General features: G+C 38.9%; 1 protein-coding gene across 3 annotated transcripts in view; it reads left to right on the top strand.

The window, feature by feature from the left end:
- LOC126424548 (glycine N-methyltransferase) overlaps positions 1 to 20932 on the top strand; it is an 86488-nt gene that overhangs the window by 17810 nt on the left and 47746 nt on the right. The window contains exon 1 of one of the 3 annotated variants that reach the window (XM_050087294.1): positions 11974 to 12013. The exons of the other annotated variants lie outside the window; for them this stretch is intronic. Within the exon in view, the coding sequence (XP_049943251.1) occupies positions 11989 to 12013 (25 nt within the window). The 5' untranslated portion in view covers positions 11974 to 11988. Of the gene's footprint in view, positions 1 to 11973; positions 12014 to 20932 lie in introns of those variants that run through there. 3 annotated transcript variants of the gene reach the window in all.

The raw sequence follows: 20932 nt of genomic DNA on the forward strand, positions 1-20932 counted from the left end.
CTGTCACCAGAAGTTGCTTTAAACCAATGGGAGGACTGATATCCTGGTCATGTAAGAGACAGAGGACAGTTACTTTGAGCACCATGAAAGCTGAATATTTGGCCTTATCCTCCACTATCGAAAAACCTCTTTGGATTAGAACTTTAATGGGTGAAATAGAATCTCTTACAAAAATAAAACCAGTTGTGATAATTTGGGGGCTATTAAACCTGCCAACAATAGTGTCACCAGTGTGAGATACAAACATATTGACATGAAACATTACATTATAAGGGATCACTGGGAGCATGGAAATATAACCATCAAGTATCTATCCACAGAAGAAAAGTCATCAGATCTCCTAATCATGCCTTCCAATTAGGACAACTTTCAGAAGTTGGTGAAACATTATGGTCTAACCTGTGATGCGTAGTGTTCAGTATCTGAAAAAATATTTTTTCAGGAGGGAAGTGTTGGATATATATGAACAAAATATTTTTCCAGTGTGTATAATTGTGCATAGGATACATTGTACTGAGTGCATTAGACCTCTGTGAACTGGTATTCTAGGGTTTTTGATCGGCAATGAAGCCTTGTGTGTACCCTGTTTATAAAATGTGCTATGTGTTAATAAAATGCAAATTTTTATTTTGTCCCTAAGCTATTTTTCCACATCTTTTTGCTGCGCCAAACTAAAAACTCCAGCACTGAAAACTATAAGATAGATAGAGATTAGTGTTTAACGTCCCGTCGACAACGAGGTCATTAGAGACGGAGCGCAAGCTCGGGTGAGGGAAGGATGGTGAAGGAAATCGGCCGTGCCCTTTCAAAGGAACCATCCCGGCATTTGCCTGAAGCGATTTAGGGAAATCACGGAAAACCTAAATCAGGATGGCCGTATACGGGATTGAACCGTCGTCCTCCCGAATGCGAGTCCAGTGTGCTAACCACTGCGCCACCTCGCTCGGTGAAAACTATAAAGTTGTACTTGATAAAGAGCAGTGAAATAAGCTCATTTAGCTGGTGTCGGACATATCTTTTGCGTCATGTTGTTCAGGTAATGAAGACATCGTAGGCCTTAACCTATCCTTGGTAATTAGGTCCATACTTTATGGCAATGTGTGGCCACAATTGTGTTGTCATCAATATTGCTGCAAAATTTGGGATAGCTGGGCAATACTGCTGATTGCTCAGGCTGCTGCAGGTACAGCTCAGGTGTTACCGTCAGGAATATCTGTATTGTGGGGCAATATCTATCTCTGTCCTTGTCTAAAAAAGCATCCCTCTGAGTGAGAAAAATGTTCCGTGGAAAAAATGTTTCAAATTGACCAGCATGTCAAGACAAGTATTCATACCGCAAGAATGCAAAGGAAAGACCTATGACAACTTTTGACAGTGGCAAGTAGCAGTAGCAGTGATTTAAGTTCCAAAGGTAACCAAAAATACATGGATCTATATTAAACATTCATTGCAAGTAATATTCCTCTTCACAAACTTACAAACCCTATCCCTAAAGGTTCCCTGCACAAATATCGCTTAAATCAAAATGTACCAGATGAAAGAAAGAGATGAAATGGTGAAGGCAGCAGAGGATCAAGTAGGTAAAAATACGAGGGCTAGTAGAAATCCTTGGGTAAGGCCGGTATTACACTATCATATTTCTTTGACAGAGATTTGATCAAAGATATCATCAAATATTCGTCAAATTTGTTTGGCAAAGATATTTGACATCATACTAAAAAGGGGTATTACACTGTCGTCATATTATTCATCAAATTTCAAGATGGCGGACAACAACCTGTTATGTGCTGCAGTTTCTAGTACCATAATTGCACTGTGTGTGTTTTTGGAAGAAAAGCAGCGGGAAAAAAGGAAACATACTTTTATGAAGCCATAGGTAATACGTCGAGAGAGTAAAAGCATTCAGCAAAATGTGTTATGAGAGCTGCCATAGAGGACGTAAATTACTTACGAAAGGGTAGGAGTGTATTTCAGTATTTGCTCAATAAAGTGGCTTCTCATATTACAAAAGAGAATACACTTTTGAGAAATGCTTTACGTGCAGAAGACAGGCAAACTGTGAAATTGGGATTTCTTGACACAGGAGAGAGCTACTTCAGTTTACAACACAGCACTCGAATGTCACACTGCACATCAACCAAAATAATTCCAGAGGTGTGAAGCGATTTATAAAGCACTGAAGTGGCAATATGTGAATGTAAATAAATGTTTAGTACACTATATGGGCAATAATAACTATTTTTATTTTTGAATAATGGAATTAGTGTTCCAACACCTGTTGTTGTTGTTGTGATCTTCAGTCCTGATACTGGTTTGATGCAGCTCTCCATGCTACTCTATCCTGTGCAAGCTTCTTCATCTCCCAGTATCTACTGCAGCCTACATCCTTCTGAATCTGCTTAGTGTATTCATCCCTTGGTCTCCCTCTACGATTTTTACCCTCCACACTGCCCTCCAATACTAAATTGGTGATCCCTCGATGTCTCAGAATGTGTCCTACCAACCGATCCCTTCTTCTAGTCAAGTTGTGCCACAAGCTCCTCTTCTCCCCAATTCTATTCAATACCTCCTCATTAGTTACGTGATCTACCCATCTAATCATCAGCATTCTTCTGTAGCACTACATTTCGAAAGCTTCTATTATCTTCTTGTCCAAACTATTTATCATCCTCGTTTCACATCCATACATGGCTACACTCCATACAAATACTTTCAGAAACGACTTCCTGACATTTAAATCTATACTCAATGTTAACAAATTTTTCTTCTTTAGAAACGCTTTCTTTGCCATTGCCAGTCTACATTTTATATCCGCTCTACTTCGACCATCATCAACTATTTTGCTCCCCAAATAACAAAACTCATTTACTACTTTAAGTGTCTCATTTCCTAATCCAATTCCCTCAGCATCACCCGACTTAATTCGACTACATTCCATTATCCTCGTTTTGCTTTTGTTGATGTTCATCTTATATTCTCCATTCCGTTCAACTGCTCTTCCAAGTCCTTTGCTGTCTCTGACAAAATTACAATTTCATCGGCGAACCTCAAAGTTTTTATTTCTTCTCCATGGATTTTAATACCTACTCCGAACTTTTCTTTTGTTTCCTTTATTGCTTGCTCAATATACAGATTGAATAACATCGGGGATAGGCTACAACCCTGTCTCACTCCCTTTCCAACCACTGCTTCCCTTTCATACCCCTCGACTCTTATAAATGCCATCTGATTTCTGTACAAATTGTAAATAGCCTTTCGCTCCCTGTATTTTATCCCTGCCACCTTCAGAATTTGAAAGAGAGTATTCCAATCAACATTGTCAAAAGCTTTCTCTAAGTCTACAAATGGTAGAAACGTAGGTTTTCCTTTTCTTAATCTTTCTCCTAAGATAAGTCGTAGGGTCGGTATTGCCTCATGTGTTCCCACGTTCCTACGGAATCCAAACTGATCTTCCCCGAGGTCAGATTCAACCAGTTTTTCCATTCGTCTGCAAAGAATTCGCATTAGTATTTTGTAGCTGTGACTTATTAAACTGATAGTTTGGTAATTTTCACGTCTGTCAACACCTGCTTTCTTTGCTATTGGAATTATTATATTCTTCTTGAAGTCTGAGGGTATTTCGCCTGTCTCGTACATCTTGCTCACCAGATGGTAGAGTTTTGTCAGGACTGGCTCTCCCAAGGCCATCAGTAGTTCTAATGGAATGTTGCCTTCTCCCAGGGCCTTGTTTCGACTCAGGTCTTTCAGTGCACTGTCAAACTCTTCACACAGTATCGTATCTCCCATTTCATCTTCATCTACATCCTCTTTCATTTCCACAATATTGTCCTCAAGTACATCGCCCTTGTATAGACCCTCTATATACTCCTTCCACCTTTCTGCTTTCCCTTCTTTGCTTAGAACTGGGTCTCCATCTGAGCTCTTGATATTCATGCAAGTGGTTCTCTTTTCTCCAAAGGTCTCTTTAATTTTCCTGTAGGCAGTATCTATCTTACCCCTAGTGAGATAAGCCTCTACATCCTTACATTTGTCCTCTAGCAATCCCTGCTTAGCCATTTTGCACTTCCTGTCGATCTCGTTTTTGAGACGTTTGTATTCCTTTTTGCCTGCTTCATTTACTGCATTTTTATATTTTCTCCTTTCATCAATTAAATTCAATATTTCTTCTGTTACCCAAGGATTTCTACTATATAGCCCTCGTCTTTTTACCTACTAGGTCCTCTGCTGCCTTCACTACTTCATCTGTCAAAGCTACCCATTCTTCTTCTACGGTATTTCTTTCCCCCAATCCTGTCAATTGTTCCCTTATGCTCTCCCTGAAACTCTGTACAACCTCTGGTTCTTTCAGTTTATCCAGGTCCCGTCCCCTTAAATTCCCACCTTTTTGCGGTTTCTTCAATTTTAATCTGCAGTTCATAACCAACAGATTGTGGTCAGAGTCCACATCTGCCCCTGGAAATGTCTTACAATTTAAAAGTTGGTTCCTAAACCTCTGTCTTACCATTATATAATCTATCTGATACCTTTCAGTATCTCCAGGGTTCTTCCATATATACAACATTCTTTCATGATTCACCTATGAAATTAATAAAAAGTACGAAACAGATGAGGCGCTTTTTAACTTGTGGCATCCTGAGTTCAAGGATAAACAAAGTAGGATGGGAAGCTAAGAAAGAATTTTTTGTTTTCTATTCTCTATTCCAGCTTGGTGAAAAGCTGCCTGGATGTTTCAATATGTAGAGGTGGATGGCTGTAGCTGTGACTGTGGACATGAAATCGCCTGCCACATATTTCACTTACCCATCAAGACAAAATTAATAGCATGCACTATGCCCTAGCTCACACCCAACATTGTCGAGGAAAGTTTATTAAAAATATAAAAAAGTCGAAGGAACATACCAACTTTTAAGCCATATTTACAAACACACTACAGAGACATCAAATAGCTGTTGCGACACCAGCGCTCCAGTCGGTTACATTTCATGTTGCAGTGAACAGAAGACAAACGACTTTTATGATCAAATCTACGGCAAGGCCCTAGATTTGATCATATTTATTTGACAACAGGCAATATTTGGCAAAGGTCCCTATTACACCATCAAATTTCTTTTACATAAATATTTGACATATCAACTTTGACAAAGAAATTTGATAGTATGACACTGACCTAAAAAACAGATATTGAATTTAACTGATGAAATAAGAAAATATAAAAATGCAGTAAATGAAACAGACAAAAAGGAGAACAAACATTTAAAAATGGCTAGAGGGCATATGTAAGGATGTAGAGGCATATATCACTACGGATAAGATAGATACTGCCTACAGGAAAATTAAAGAGACCTTTGGAGAACAGAGAACCACTTGAATGAATATCAAGAGCTCAGATGAAAAACCAGTTCTAAGCCAAGAAGGAAAAGCAGAAAGTTGGAGTGAGTATATAGAGGGATTATACAAGGGCGATATACTTGATGACAATATTATGGAAATGGAAAAGGACATAGATGAAGATGAAATGGGAGATATGACATTTCATGAAAGTTTGATACAGCACTGAAAGACCTAAGTCGAAACAAGGCCCCGGGAGTAGACAACATTCCATTAGAGCTACTGATAGTCTTGGGAGAACAAGCCCTGTCAAAACTCTTCCATCTGGTGAGCAAGACGTATGAGACAGGCGAAGTACCTTCAGACTTCAAGAAGAATATAATAAACTCAATCCCAAGGAAAGCAGGTGTTCCAGATTCGAAAACTACCGAACTAGCAGTTTAATAAGTCATGGGTGCAAAATACTAACACAAAATCATTACAGGCAAGTGGCAAAACTGGTAGAAGCCAAGCTCAGGAAAGATCAGTTTGGATTCCGTAGAAATGTTGGAACATGTCAGGCAATACTGATCCTATGACTTATTTTAGAAGATAGATTAACGAAAGACAAACCTACATTTCTAGCATCTGTGGACTTAGAGAAAGCTTTTGACAATGTTGACTGGAATACTCTCTTTCAAATTCTGAAGGTGGCAGGGGTCAAATACAGGGAGCGAAAGGCTATTTACAGTTTGTACAAAAACCAGATGGGTGTTATAAGAGTCAAGGGCCATGAAATGGAAGCAGTGGTTGGGAAGGGAGTGAGACAGTGTTGTAGCCTATCCCCGATATTATTCAATTTATATAATGAGCAAACATTAAAGAAAATAAAAGAAAATTTTGGAATGGGAATTAAAACCCATAGAGAAGAAAAAAAAACTTTGAGGTTTTCCAGTGACAGTGTAATTCTGTCAGAGGCAGCAAAAGACCTGGCAGAGCAGTTGAATGGAATGGACAGTGTCTTGAAAGGAGGATATAAGATGATCATCAACAAAAGCAAAACGAGGATAATGGAATGTAGTCGAATTAAATCAGATGATGCTGTTGGAATTAGATTAGGAAATGTGACACTTAAAGTAACAGATGAGTTTTGCTATTTAGGGAGCAAAATAACTGATGTTGGTCGAAGTAGAGCGGATATAAAATGTAGACTGGAAATGGCAAAGAAAGCGTTTCTGAAGGTGAGAAATTTGTTAACGTTGAGTGTAGATTTAAGTTTCAGGAACTCTTTTCTGAAAGTATTTGTATGAATTGTAGCCCTATATGAAAATGAAACGTAGACAAAAATAATTTAGACAAGAAGAGAATAGAAGGTTTCGAAATGTAGTGCTACAGAAGAATGCTGAAGATTAGATGGATAGATCACGTAAGTAATGAGGATGCACTGAATAAAATCGGGGAGAAGTGGAGTTTGTGGTACAACTTGACTAGAAGAAGGGATCGGTTGGTAGGACATGTTCTGAGGCATCGAGGGATCACCAATTTAGTATTGGAGGGCAGCGTGGAGGGTAAAAATCGTAGAGAGAGACCAAGAGATGAATACACTAAGCAGATTCGGAAGGATGTAGATTGCAGTTGTTACTTGGAGATGAAGAAGCTTGCACAGGATAGAGTAGCATGGAGAGCTGCATCAAACCAGTATCAGGACTGAAGATCACAACAACAACAACAGGTGTTGGAACACTAATTCCATTATTCATAAATAAAAATAGTTATTATTGCCCATATAGTGTACTAAACATTTATTTACATTCACATATTGCCACTTCAGTGCTTTATAAATCGCTTCACACCTCTGGAATTATTTTGGTTGATGTGCAGTGTGACATTCGAGTGCTGTGTTGTAAACTGAAGTAGCTCTCTCCTGTGTCAAGAAATCCCAATTTCACAGTTGGCCTGTCTTCTGCACGTAAAGCATTTCTCAAAAGTGTATTCTCTTTTGTAATATGAGAAGCCACTTTATTGAGCAAATACTGAAATACACTCCTACCCTTTCGTAAGTAATTTACGTCCTCTATGGCAGCTCTCGTAACACATTTTGCTGAATGCTTTTACTCTCTCGACGTATTACCTATGGCTTCATAAAAGTATGTTTCCTTTTTTCCCGCTGCTTTTCTTCCAAAAACACACACAGTGCAATTATGGTACTAGAAACTGCAGCACATAACAGGTTGTTGTCCGCCATCTTGAAATTTGATGAATAATATGACGACAGTGTAATACCCCTTTTTAGTATGATGTCAAATATCTTTGCCAAACAAATTTATAGAACATCATGAGGTGAACAGGTTTCTGTGTTTCTCTCGGATACTGCTCCATATATGATCAAAGCAAGAAAACCCTCCAAGTATTTTATCCCAGTTTGATTCATGTGATGTGCTTGCCTTGCAGAGTACATCGCCTTGCTGAAGAAGTACAATCCACGTTTGGGAATGTAAATAAACTGACTTCATCGCATCAAGATCTACAAATAAAAAATACCAAAGGTGTCTGTACCTCCCAAACCAAAGGCAACGCATTGGGATATGTCGGTTGGAGCTGTGTTGTTTTGCAATGAACATTTTGAGCCCATCAGAGGCATAGTAAACGACTTCGGTAGTGTAGTGTCTTCGACAGTTTGCCAGTGCAAGGAGGCATTTAATGATTCCAGTATTAAAAAATATTGCTGTGATTTTTTCCATATACCTGCGTGTATTAAAAAGTTTGAAACTCAAGGTTTGGCGTTGTATGAATCTGTTTAGTTAATGAAAAGGATTAGTCTAGGGAACACTACGTTGTCGGAGGTATTCCCAAGAAGACTTAAAAAAACGTTTGAAAATAATCCAGGCTTTTAACACTTGTTCCAAGTTGACGGTTTTGGTAGTGGGACAGGTGAACTTCGGCTAGAAACAGTAAGTGTAACACAGTACCCAATCTAAATACTGCCCAGGTGCTTTATCTGATGTAGTATGGTCCTTTTCTGCAGAGGAAAATGTTTTGAGTGATCGGAGACACAATCTTGCTACTACACATTTGGAACAGTACCTTATTGCCTATATTTACATTAGTAGTAAAATTAAGATAATTTGTAAACTATACTTTCGTCTGACAATATTATTTACATGTTAATGCTTTTAAAAAAATTCCTTAATGTACGTTGTTTTTGAAATAAAACATTACGGATTCTTGTATATGCTTCTCTGCTTGCGATATATCTCGAAGTAGGACCTGTGCATATCGATTGCGTCGCACAGATAACTCCATCTCTTTCCCTTGTTACCAACAACAATAGCAAAGGAGGAGTAATATTCGATACACGATGTGCATCTTCTTTCTGAATTTTTTTAAGAACTTATTTCAAAAACGACCCTGCCTAATCTCTACCACAAAGTACACAGATAATGAGATCAACATGCCAAATATCCGGATTCTTCGCATAGTCGGCCCACTTCTTCGGAATCGATATATACAGATCCAACTTCGAGACATATCGCACACAGTAGTTAATATTTTTTTTTATTATTCTGTACTGTTTGTTTCGTTACTTTTCATGCGTATTTTAAGCATTTATATTTGTTTACATATTTTGTGGTTTTATGTTGCGTATAATCCGGTTTAGTCTGAGTGGTAGTACATTACAGTGTGGGGCCGGATTTAGGATCGATTTCTTTAAACTTCTATATACACTCAGTTGTGCGGATTATGTCCCTAGGTATTGTATCACATCTTACCATCATTACGTCAATGGCCCGTCGTTCCTGAATAACAAAGAAAGGCCTGTGATCTGCTGGCGGACTTAAGCTGCAATGGCAAGTGTAACTTAAGAGACCTCGCCATATCGTAGTGACTGATGTAATGGGAAAATATTCTAAGGCTGGTGGGTACAAATCCTGCAGCAAGCAATTTCTTTTACAGCCTGTCATCATTATTTTTATTCGTTTAGGTGTATCTGCGTGATGTGATACACAACCATATGTGTCTTTCCGAAAAGATGTACCAGCGTAGGGGAGGATCACTGTTAATTCCATCTATAAATTCTGAATAGAATGTAGTCCTACTTTCTGACATAATTATTTCATTTCTCTTATATTTAGGCCAAAATTGACCGGGAAATCCAGTTTAATGGTTTTGAAAGAGGTGTTGTGAGAAAAACGGTAGAATATTTTTATTTGATACAAAAAAAATGTTCCCAGTCTGAAGTGATTTCACTCGAGGAAAAGATAGGCTGGACATGGGGCATAATATCTCCAGGGAACGTTTTGTTGTCGATGGGATTTATTTCAAAAATGTGCAAAATAAATGGACTTTCTAATTAGAGCGTCGAAGCATTATAGATTGGCGGTCACATTTCATTGTAGAAATGAAACATATTAGGGAAGCACTGAGTGAAACGTTTTATCTGGATGAAATATGAATTGACAGCAAGACGACATTTAGGAAACGTTGGCAAAAAGATGATGTTACTGGCGTTATGGAATGGGGAACCTCCTAAATAAAATACTTATTGTTGTAAATGTTAGTTCTAAGCAGAAGTTCGTCAGGGAAGCCGAACTAAAATACTGAGCAAAGTCATCCACAGGTGGCTACCATGGTCAGATTAACCTACAAAACTTTGAGGGATTGTTCATGAATTTGGTTTTCCCAAATCTCCCTCTGAACTCAGTAATTCTGATGAACAACGCTTCATACCACAACAGCCAAGTGGACAAACCACACATGCAGTATGACACAAAAGCGAGGATGTTGGAAAAAATGAAATGATCGTATGTCAGTGTTAAACGGGATGTCCCAGTCGGTTGCTTGATGAGTAGCAGAAAGCTACAAGTAAGTTATATAAATTGTCTGTACTCCAAGACACCTTAAATGCAGTACACATCAAACTAGAAAAAGATGTAACGCTGATAGTGAATTTTATCTAGACATATAAGGAAATGCCAGAACAGGTTAAGATATTAACAAAGGAGGTATATTAGTTGAAGTTACGGCCGCCGAGTGCAAATTATTTCAGTCGGCGCCACATTGGACGTCTTGCGGCCGATGGTGACGATGAAATTACGAGGAAGGTAACTCAACACCCAGAAAATCTCCAACCCAACTGGGAATCGAACCCGGGCCCAGTAGATGGGAGGCAAGGACGTTGCCACCCAGCTAAGCAGGCAGACGAGTATTATGGAATGGATGCAGAAGAGGAATGTTGAATGTAATGACAGCATGAGAAAGCAGGCCCTGTTCTCTTTAATTCAAGAAAACAGATTTGTGGAGAAGTTGCATGTGGACGACGAAATGGCAAAGAGAAAGACCACATGGTTTTCCACCTGCCTCCACATAATTGTGACTTCAGTGCGGTGGAACTAGTTATGGGCAAAAGTTACGAGACTCTTTTGGAAGTGAAATACTTCTAGTGATATGTCAAACGAGAATTAGTTTAGGATTGTCAGTAATATTTTGTGGCAGTAACTGCTAAAGAGTGGCAAGCATACTGCAGGAAATTCCAGCACCTGGAAGCAGATTTATGGAGGTGCGGCGTTGTTGTGGATCTCGCGATAGTCCAATTCATTATTAATCCTGCCGAATCGGGCGGTAGTGACTACAACAGCAACTCTTGGACAGATGAGATAGCCAATAAGACAGTTTCTGAATGATTCCTGTTTTTTTACGATTCTTATGTGTTTTATTATTTTTTTTATTTTATAGTTATGTATTGCATATGTCAATAACGAATCTCGCATCACTCTTTCTTATTGCCACAATGTAACTTTTATTCCTGGCTCTTTTAATTTCGAATTGCCTATGAGAACTAATAAGGAATTAGTAGCAGCAAGTACCTTTATTTCACATGATGCCATCAATTACGATATCACGAATCTTATAAGCATTTGTTACGCCCCTGTCCCTCTGTTTTTACTTTCATATATGCTACGGCCGTGGCCATACATAGCAGTTGTTATGGCGGCCAACAGATGGCAGTGTCGGCGTTTCTTGGAACATACATTTAATTGTGACGGCAAGTATGTTGTCAGCACTGCGTTACGTATCTCTGCGTGTTCTTCCCGCGCGTCTGATGCCATTCGACAGCGATGTATTGTGATTCGTTGGGCTTCGTCCACTCCCCACCATGGCGCAGGAAGGTACACTTTGGCGCCCTCGATAGGCGGGGACTCCCCCTTGTACCTATAAATTTTATCGTTTGAAAGCAAATGAATAATAATGATGAAAGTATGGAGCGAGGAAAGTTAGCTGTCGTCTCCTATGCTCCAGGTTCTCTTTAAAGATTGGTCGCCTTATGACTTGGTCCTGAATTTTGCAAAGGAGTTGAGATTCAATTCTACAACAAAAATTTAAACCATAGGGTATGACCGACAAAGACAGCGAATGATAGGTACATCGTCTTAAAGGATTCTTGTTTCCGTGTCCTGTTACAATGCGTACTACAATGCAATAATGCTAAGTCCTCTGTATTGTTTAGGTAAAAAAAAAAACAAAAAACAGGATGGCAACGAAAGGAAACAGTACGTAGTGGCCCGAAGTCATCCGACTTGTAACGATTCCTCCGCTCCGGCTAAAGTACCGAGAAAACTGTGCGTAGTTGATGCCATTGTTTTCCTTGTTCGGCATACCGGGAAACTTTAGCGCTGCATATGGATGGCGTCGAAACTGCTGAAAACAGGTATATTTGCTCCTCTGAGAAACAAAAACTTTTTTTCGTGTAAAAAAACTTTTGTTTCCTCTTGGAAAAAGTGTTTTTTTTCAAGACAGCAGTAATTTTGTGTAAATGGTGTTTCACTGTCTATAGACAGCTAATAGTGCCTGCATAAAATTGGAACTGTTCGGCAAAAGCATCAACTGAATAGAATTAGAAAAGAGCAAAGCGTTTTCGATGCACGGTTACGGTAGCTATTTTTACTCCTAATATACAGATACCGTGTTAAAGAAAACAGGGAGAAAGAAAGTACTGTAACCCAACATCCCGCCCTGTCATCGTAAAATCATTAAAGAATCTAACTCCCATGCATAAAACATCAAACGACTTATTACGAATCGGTTGATGTGTTTCTTATTTGACGTTAACCAAGTAAAATCTTACTAGTTGAACATGCAAAGCCCTAGTTATATTGTTGTTATTAGTTTCGGAATATTCACTCCTAGTTTAGGAAAAGGTATGTAATTTAGAAGAGGTATGTAATTGTGTGTAAAGCATGTTTGACAATGACAAGTGCTCCAGTTATCAAACACTGGGTTATTGTAGTCTGGGTGCCTGCTCACCATTTTAAACGGAAGTTGGTTTTACGGACATCTCAATGTTTTTAACACCACATTTCCTGAACCGTTCGTCGTAAAATGATACAGCTGTCCAGAGACATTGAGTGGTATATGTGGATACAGTTCGCAAAATTAGTTACGAAGAGAATTAGCAGTCAAGAGGTAATAAATTAAAACGTTGTGCCTGAGGCTGAAGTTTTACTGCGCGAACAGCGAAACTACGCGACAATACGCGATAACATTTTTTTGCTGTCATCATTTTCTGCGGGGTGTCAACGGGTAAAAGATTCGAAAGGTTTGAAATTACGTGTGAAGTTTGTTGGAAGTGGCTACATGGATAATGTGCGCGCTGTGAGTTACTGCTGCCTCAAGACAATACAGTTCGTAAAGTATTACATGTATTGTTATGTTAAGCCTTTAACGTGTGAGTAGATTTTCAAAGGAACCACCCAGAGTCAGCCTTGGGGAATCATGGGGAACAAACTTGGTCTGGGATTTGAACGGTTGGTCCCCTGTCATAGAGGAAATGTGAATTCCATCTGTATGAATATTTTTGGACAATTATTAAATCTCTCATCTACTGTGCTGCGCTTGGTAAACTTCGCCTAGCTATGCATTCAAACTGTGTGAATATTTTTACGCAGTTATTAACCCTTAAACGGTCGATAGTACATAATTAGAAACATCCGCTCTGGGAGACCTGATTCTTCCTCCTCCTCCTTATTTTCAAACTGTGTGAATATTTTTAGGCAGTTATTAACCCCTAAAGAGAAACATAGGTCGATAGTACATAATTAGAAACATCCAGCCTGGGAGACCTGATTCATTTTTTTAGATTTATCATTTTTAATATTTTATTAATGTGTTTAGGGTACTATCTTTGTTCTTTTCAAATGAAACATCAAATGGAGTATTATTAAGTTTTATTTATTCAAAATTAACTGAGGTTATTAGACAAATATTGTGCTTCATTGTTACTGAAGACTAATATTGTAACTGTTTATAAAAGCTTGTAACTGCTTGTAAAAACCAGTGTTATGTTCATTTCTGATTGTACATGTGGTTCACGTTTTGCTGTTACATTCCAGACATATTGGATTTTCTTTCAGTCTTTGGGAGATGGACACTCAGAGCAGATCTTCCTCATCTCAAATTTATTGCTTGATACTTCACCATCTCCTCCAGCAATAGATTCCTCATCATAGATTTCTTGTCATATGAGGTCTTCGATATCATGGGGCAGATTGGGAATGGTGAGCCATCTTCTAATGTGTGGTTCTGTTGGAGAGTGGACCAAGGTTTAGATGAACCTTATGCTTTTCATGACATGGTTTTGTCAGTAGCACAAATAGAGTATGAAACTGTTTAATTATGTTTATAAGTGTGTAAAAAAGAGCTATTGACCATCTCTTACATCCAGAGTGTGTAGCCTATCTTTTATCTTGGTATAATAGGAGATAATTTCTGGCTTCCTTTTGTTAGAATCCATCACTTTGCTGTGGTGCTTAGAAGCTCTCAGAATAACTGCTTTGTTCTTCTTGGGAACAACAGACAACAAAGTAACAGATAACTCATTTGTGAAACAATAGAAAACTGATCCTGTTCGATTAGATTTATCAGACTTGAATTAGGCAGAATGACAGTTTGATTTTTGTTTTTCATGGTTTCAACAAATGTCAGAAATCTTTTTCTCAGTTCTTCCACCAGTCCATGCATGAAAACCAGTTATCTCCAGTGAAATTTCTGTTTGATCCCTCAGTAGGTTTGCATAAGCGCAGTGTTGCTTGAGGAGGTTTTCTTCTCATCTTCATTTAGCCCAATGCCATCACTGTCGTCTCCATTGTAAATGTAAGCTTTGAAAACATATGAACTAAATGGGCCAGCCATTCGTTGTACCTTGATGCCATACTTGCTGCGTTTCTTTGACATATACACACGAAATCCACACCTCACTCAGAAAAGAACAAATGTTTCGTCAGTATTTCAGAGATGATAGCTGCACACTCACTTTGCTTCCTTACCTCAAACTGTGGGAAGTTGATCAATATTTCAAACCTTTAGACAGACATCTTTTTTTGAAACATTGTCTTTCAGTCAGGTCCTTGGTGAAACAGAGACATGACATTTTCATGTCCAGATTTGAAAATGGACACAAATGTTTGTACAACAATGAGGGCAGGAATTTTTACAGAATCAGTGTTATGATAGTTAGATTGATCTGTTGCATCAATCAGGCTGGTTCTCACTGGCAAAACATTGCTATTTGTATGTAAAAAAATGCCGTCAGTTGTAGCTTTGTCAGACAAACGCTCCCAAATGGCACAAATGTTCAGATTATGCTGTTACGCTATTCCAGACAAATACAATTGACTTAAATACAGTTTCTTCCCTTACTGCGGTATACTGTGAAAAAAAAAATGGCAGACTGTCCAGTTTGAGATTATGAAGTACTTCTTACTCCTTTTAATTTTATCTGGTTTCACTCAATTCCTGCTCCACTGTTTCATTTTTATTGCACCTTAGATTACTATTTTGTACATTATGACAGTATGTCACCACAGGAAGAGTTAAGTCTTAATTATTCGTGTGTATTACAGCATGAGCTCGTAGCATGTGGTGCACTTTATATGTCGGTCCGCTTAAGCACTGGACTCAGATGCTTTGTGCTTAGTTTGGCATTTGTCTGTGCGATAGCTGTTCATGTTTTTAATCTTATAGTTTAAATGGATTTTAATCACATTGTCCACATGTGACTCGAACACCTCAGCTGTTGACAGATGTAACAATTTTTAGTTAAAGTAATATGAGGTAACTCCTGGTTCTTCTGAAACTGATACTAATAAATGGTATCAAAACATGGGTCAAATGTAAAAATAGATAAAAATTGGCAACTGACAGGCTGTGTACTTTATTAATTGGAAACTTACTTGCATTTACTGCAGACAGCCATGTTCAGGATTCTGAAATACAGTTGACTTAAGGCAACAGAAGTAGATATCAAGGGACACACACTGGCTGAGGCTCTAATGTGAAGTCCTGGATATCCAGGTGGATAGTACGCTGAGGAGCCACCACGTTGAGGATAATTTAATAAATGGCTCAGTTTTTCCAGTAGTAACGCTCAGCTGCAGACGAGATTACTAGTTTGCTTTCACTCAGTTGTGTCTTATGGTATAATCTTCTGGGACAGAGGTTCCCAACCTTTTTGGCTGTGTGGACCACATAGTTTGTAAATATACAAATAAAAAATATAAACACACATGAATAGATACGTATATACAGAGTGTAACAGGTAAAAGTGCAGCAATTTTTATATGTGCTAGCTCAATATATGCACACATTTGTGCGTTGATTGTTTTTCTCTGCGTTGAGCAATATTCCGACAAACATGTTACAAACTTTATGACCCGGTTTATGCATAGCTACACTGCATCACTAAATGACTACACCTGTCCGAGATAGACTGTTTTGTGTCCACACTTCAACACCTGAGCTTCTGCCCCTGGTAAAATAAGCATTACTAGTTTGCTTGTGCTACATGTACTTGAAGTACCAACCAACCCAACAACATATGACACCAATAGAAATGTCTGAAATTATACCCATTAAACCCTGTGTGTGTGTGTGTGTGTGTGTGTGTGTGTGTGTGTGTGTGTGTGTGAGTGTGTGAGAGAGAGAGAGAGGGAGGGAGCGTGTGTGTGTGTGTGTGTGTGTGTGTGTGTGTGTGTGTGTGAGAGAGAGCTAGTTTTAAAGTTGGTGTTTGAGCTAGTTCAAGGATTAGCCTTTCGATGATTCAATGTTTCTACTGTCCCGTGAATAGTCTCCTTTATTTCTAAATTATTTGAATGAATATTAATGTGCCTACAAGATTTTTAGCACTTGGTACACGATAAAATTCATGAATAGATTATGTTTCAGCACTGGGCTACTATAATAATAATAATAATAAAAGTAGTAATAATCAAAAAAACAAAGTAAATAAAAAGAGAGAAAATCATAGATTTTAATAGAAGAGTAGGCTTAGAGAAAGCTTTTGACAATGTTGACTGGAATACTCTTTTTCAAATTCTAAAGGTGGCAGTGGTAAAATACAGGGAGCGAAAAGCTATTTACAATTTGTACAGAAACCAGATGGCATTTATAAGAGTCGAGGGACATGAAAGGGAAGCAGTGGTTGTGAAGGGAGTGAAACAGGGTTGTAGCCTCTCCCCGATGTTATTCAATCTGTATATTGAGCAAGCAGTAAAGGAAACTAAAGAAAAATTCGGAGTAGGTATTAAAATCCATGGAGAAGAAATTAAAACTTTGAGGTTCTCCGATGACAGTGTAATTCTGTCAGAGACATCAAAGGACTTGGGAGAGCAGTTGAATGGAATGGACAGTGCCTTAGTGTCTTGAAAGAAGGATATAAGATGAACATCAACAAAAGCAAAACGAGGATAATGGGATGTAGTCGAATTAAATCGGGTGATGCTGAGGAAATTAGATTAGGAAATGAGACACTTAAAGTAGTAAATGAGTTTTGTTATTTGGGGAGCAAAATAACTGATGATGTTTGAAGTAGAGAGGATATAAAATGTAGACTGGCAATGGCAAGGAAAGCATTTCTGAAGAAGAGAAATTTGTTAACATCGAGTATAGATTTAAGTGTCAAGAAATCATTTCTGAAAGTACTTGTATGGAGTGTAGTCACGTATGGAAGTGAAACGTGGTGTAGTCATGTATGGAAGTGAAACTTGGAGATAAATAGTTTGGACAAGAAGAGAATAGAAGCTTTCGAAATGTGGTGCTACAGGAGGATGCTGAAGATTAGATGGGTAGATCATATAACTAATGAGGAGGTGTTGAATAGAATTGGGAGAAGAGGAGTTTGTGGCACAACTTGACAAGAAGAAGGGACCGGTTGGTGGGACATGTTCTGAGGCAGCAGGGGATGACAAATTTAGCATTGGAGGGCAGCGTGGAGTGTAAAAATCGTAGAGGGAGACCAAGAGATGAATACACTAAGCAGATTCAGAAGGATGTCGGTTGCAGTAAGTACTGGGAGATGAAGAAGCTTGCACAGGATAGAGTAGCATGGAGAGCTGCATCAAACCAGTCTCAGGACTGAAGACCATAACAACAACAACAATAAAAGAGTTAATACTAAACAGGTAAAATTTAAAATTTAACAACGAAAGTCAGTATGAACATGGTTCTAAATACAAAGGCTAGGGGCAGAGTGTTGTTCTATGTGCTCTTCTGTGATGTCAGATCGTGTTACCCTCCTTCTCTCTTGTAGCCATCACTATTCTTGTGCTACAAAACAGTGCGAGAATGATATTGGAACTGTTTCTGACACAGTATTACATCTGATGTGTGACAAATACACTGTAGAATTAACATTTCTTAGCTCCCTCCTGCACCCACACCCCTTTGATGTACCTTCACTCATGATGCACGCAGTTTCAGAGCTCACGTGTCTGTACAGTTCACAGGCCCTCTTACAGAGGCCACCTTGGTCGGCCCCCTTTCTTGCTGTGGTGAGCTGCCAGGGAGACATTAGGCCTACTATTATCAATTGGTGAAAGAACCCAAAGCAACGGTATCGTCGAGGTGATTGATGCAGTCATGCACAGAGGCTGTCAGCTTACCTTTCGGCTTCTTATCAGTGACCAGTGGTGCAGCTTGTTCACTGGAAGAAATAGGCTGAATGTCATCGAGCGACAGCAGTCTAATTTGGTCTTGACAGTCGGGGAATATGATACCCTTGCTACGTTTGGTGCTAATTATTTCAAAGAAGATATTGTTTCTGCCAATACTGTATTGTATTTATTTAAACCATTTACATGTCTCACTGGGTCATTAAATAACTGCAAGCTGATGGTCAGTACCCTAAAGGGACTTAAGGTTATTAGAGATGACCTCTCTGACACTTGACTTCCTAGCCACTCATTTAACTATAATGTACAGTTAACCCCTCTAACAAAAAACTTTTCTGAATATTTGAAAGAACGCACACAACTGCAAGAATGGTAGCAAAAGTGATCCACAAAGTTCCCAGTCAATATCTGTGACATTCAGTTTCTGTGTAGTCTGAGAATGTATTGTGAGCTTAAATGTCCTCCATGCTGAGCAACATTGATTCCTAACACATCAGTTAACCAAACTCAGTCTTTTCCCACACGACTTGCTGAAAATTGTGGACTGAGGGGCTTGGGTATATGCAGTGTTTCTTCACTTCTGAAAATCGTTTGACTCAGTGTTAGACCACTGCTTATTGATGAAAGTATGATAATGTTGGGTACCCGACAAAATATGTGACTTCGTTGGGGTATTCTCGGTCAGTGTCACTGACACATGTTAAAGTATCCTCAGGCATACCCCAAGAAAGTCAGTTGGGAGCATTACTGTTTGTATTGTGTATTAATTAACTACCTTGCAGACAGTGTCACTAGTTTGTTGTCGATACCTATGAACAATACTGTCCGAAAAAAGCTGGACAAACATTCAGTCAGGTACGTAGAGTCTCTCCTCCCCCCCCCCCCCCCCCCCCCTCCCCTCTGCCCACCCTCCCACAATTTGACTGATCTAATGTTGCTCTCAAAGAATTCAGTCCAGTTTCTTTAGCTTCTCCATTATGCTCTGTTGTGTGTCAAACAAACCTGTGACCTCTTTGTATGCATCTAGTGTACCACCCAGTATCCTTCCGATGGCCCCAAGTCTAACACCTGTTTACTTACAACTGGGCCCTTGTCATAATTCATTTCATATCTCTACAATTTGAAACACGCAGGTGTTTGTATGAGTTGACTAATTCCGTTGTGACTTGTTGATATTCATAAAATATTTAGTTTCTCTTCATTTTGTGAAGTGCACAATTTTACATTTCTGAACATTTAAGCAAGTTTTTCACCATTTTAAAATCTTACTGTGATCTGACTGGCTATCTGTGCAGCTTTTTTTTTCAGTAGTACTTCACTGCAGGTAACTGCTTGATCTGCAAAATGTCTGACGTGTATGAATATTGCCTGGGAGGTCAGTAACATGCAAGAGAAACAGTAAGGGTGGTAACACACTCCTCCGGTGCATGCTCAAAATTGCTTCTACATTTGACGATGACTCTCCATGTGAGTTGACTTGCTGTGTTCTCCCTACTGAGGAATTTTCAGTTCGGTCACAAAGTTTGTTCAGTACCCCAAATGACCATACTTGCATTAATAAAGATTTGTGTCATACTGAGTCAAATGTTTCTCAGAAGGTAAACAGTATTGCCTCAATCGCTGGCCTTTGGGATGTCACATGATAAAAGGGCTGGTCGGGTTTCGCACAGTTGATGTTTTTGGAATGTCTCTGTAAGTCCTCTTTGTACAGATGGTTATGGGACCTCAGCCGTTCAGTATAAAATGTTGAACCAAAACACCCTTAGCAGTCTAAATTTCCAGTTACTTTAATTGAGCAACCAGTTTCAACTCTACGTTTCACCAACTTTGGGGCCCCTGACCGACATTTAGGAAGAATCCCACCTCTAGTCCAGTCAAAATAGGGGCCAACATTCAGTGACTGGTATCCATAGACTTCTTCACAACACAATGATCCCTTCGATCATTTCCCGACTTGACAAGATTGCTGGCACATATGTTGACTGGACTAGAGGTGGGATTCTTCGTACATGTGAGTTGGGGAAGGGGGAGGCGGGGGCTTAAGATGGTGTGATGTAGCAGTGAAACTGGTTGCCCAAACAAAATAACAACTTTTTAAAAGAGTAAATCACCATTTGACTGTGTGTGTGTGTGTGTGTGTGTGTGTGTGTGTGTGTGTGTGTGTGTATGGTCTAACAAATTTTAGCATTGTATGTGATAATGACATAAAAGCTGAAATCTGAATAGTATGAAAGGTAAATGTAATAATACACAGTCAGATGGCAGTTTACTCTTTTAAAACGTATTGCATGACTGGCTGAATGCCATCAAACATTTTTTTCAAATAACAATTGGAAATTTAAACAGCTGAAATATTTTGTTTTGACCTTTTTTTTCAGAATGTGTGCTAGTTGGCACTGAGGAGGTCATTCTGTTCGAGTTACCACATACCTTTTACTGAATAGGTCCAGTTGGGAATAATTGATGCAGACAAAGAAGGGCAGAAGAACTTGTCACAGGTTTGTTTGAGTTGGTGGAGAGCCTCACGGGTGAGGTGAAAAAGTTGGACTGGCAGGCACATGAAGATAAGACTGCACATATTACATGAAAGCATGCTTTCAAAGTTTACAGAACCAGATTTAAGTGAGGAACCTAAAAATATACTGCAGTCCTTACAGCCCTGTAGCTAGTGCAAAGAGCAGTGT

Source organism: Schistocerca serialis, chromosome 10, assembly GCF_023864345.2.
Source record: "Schistocerca serialis cubense isolate TAMUIC-IGC-003099 chromosome 10, iqSchSeri2.2, whole genome shotgun sequence".
In the NCBI taxonomy this organism is placed as follows: domain Eukaryota; kingdom Metazoa; phylum Arthropoda; class Insecta; order Orthoptera; family Acrididae; genus Schistocerca; species Schistocerca serialis.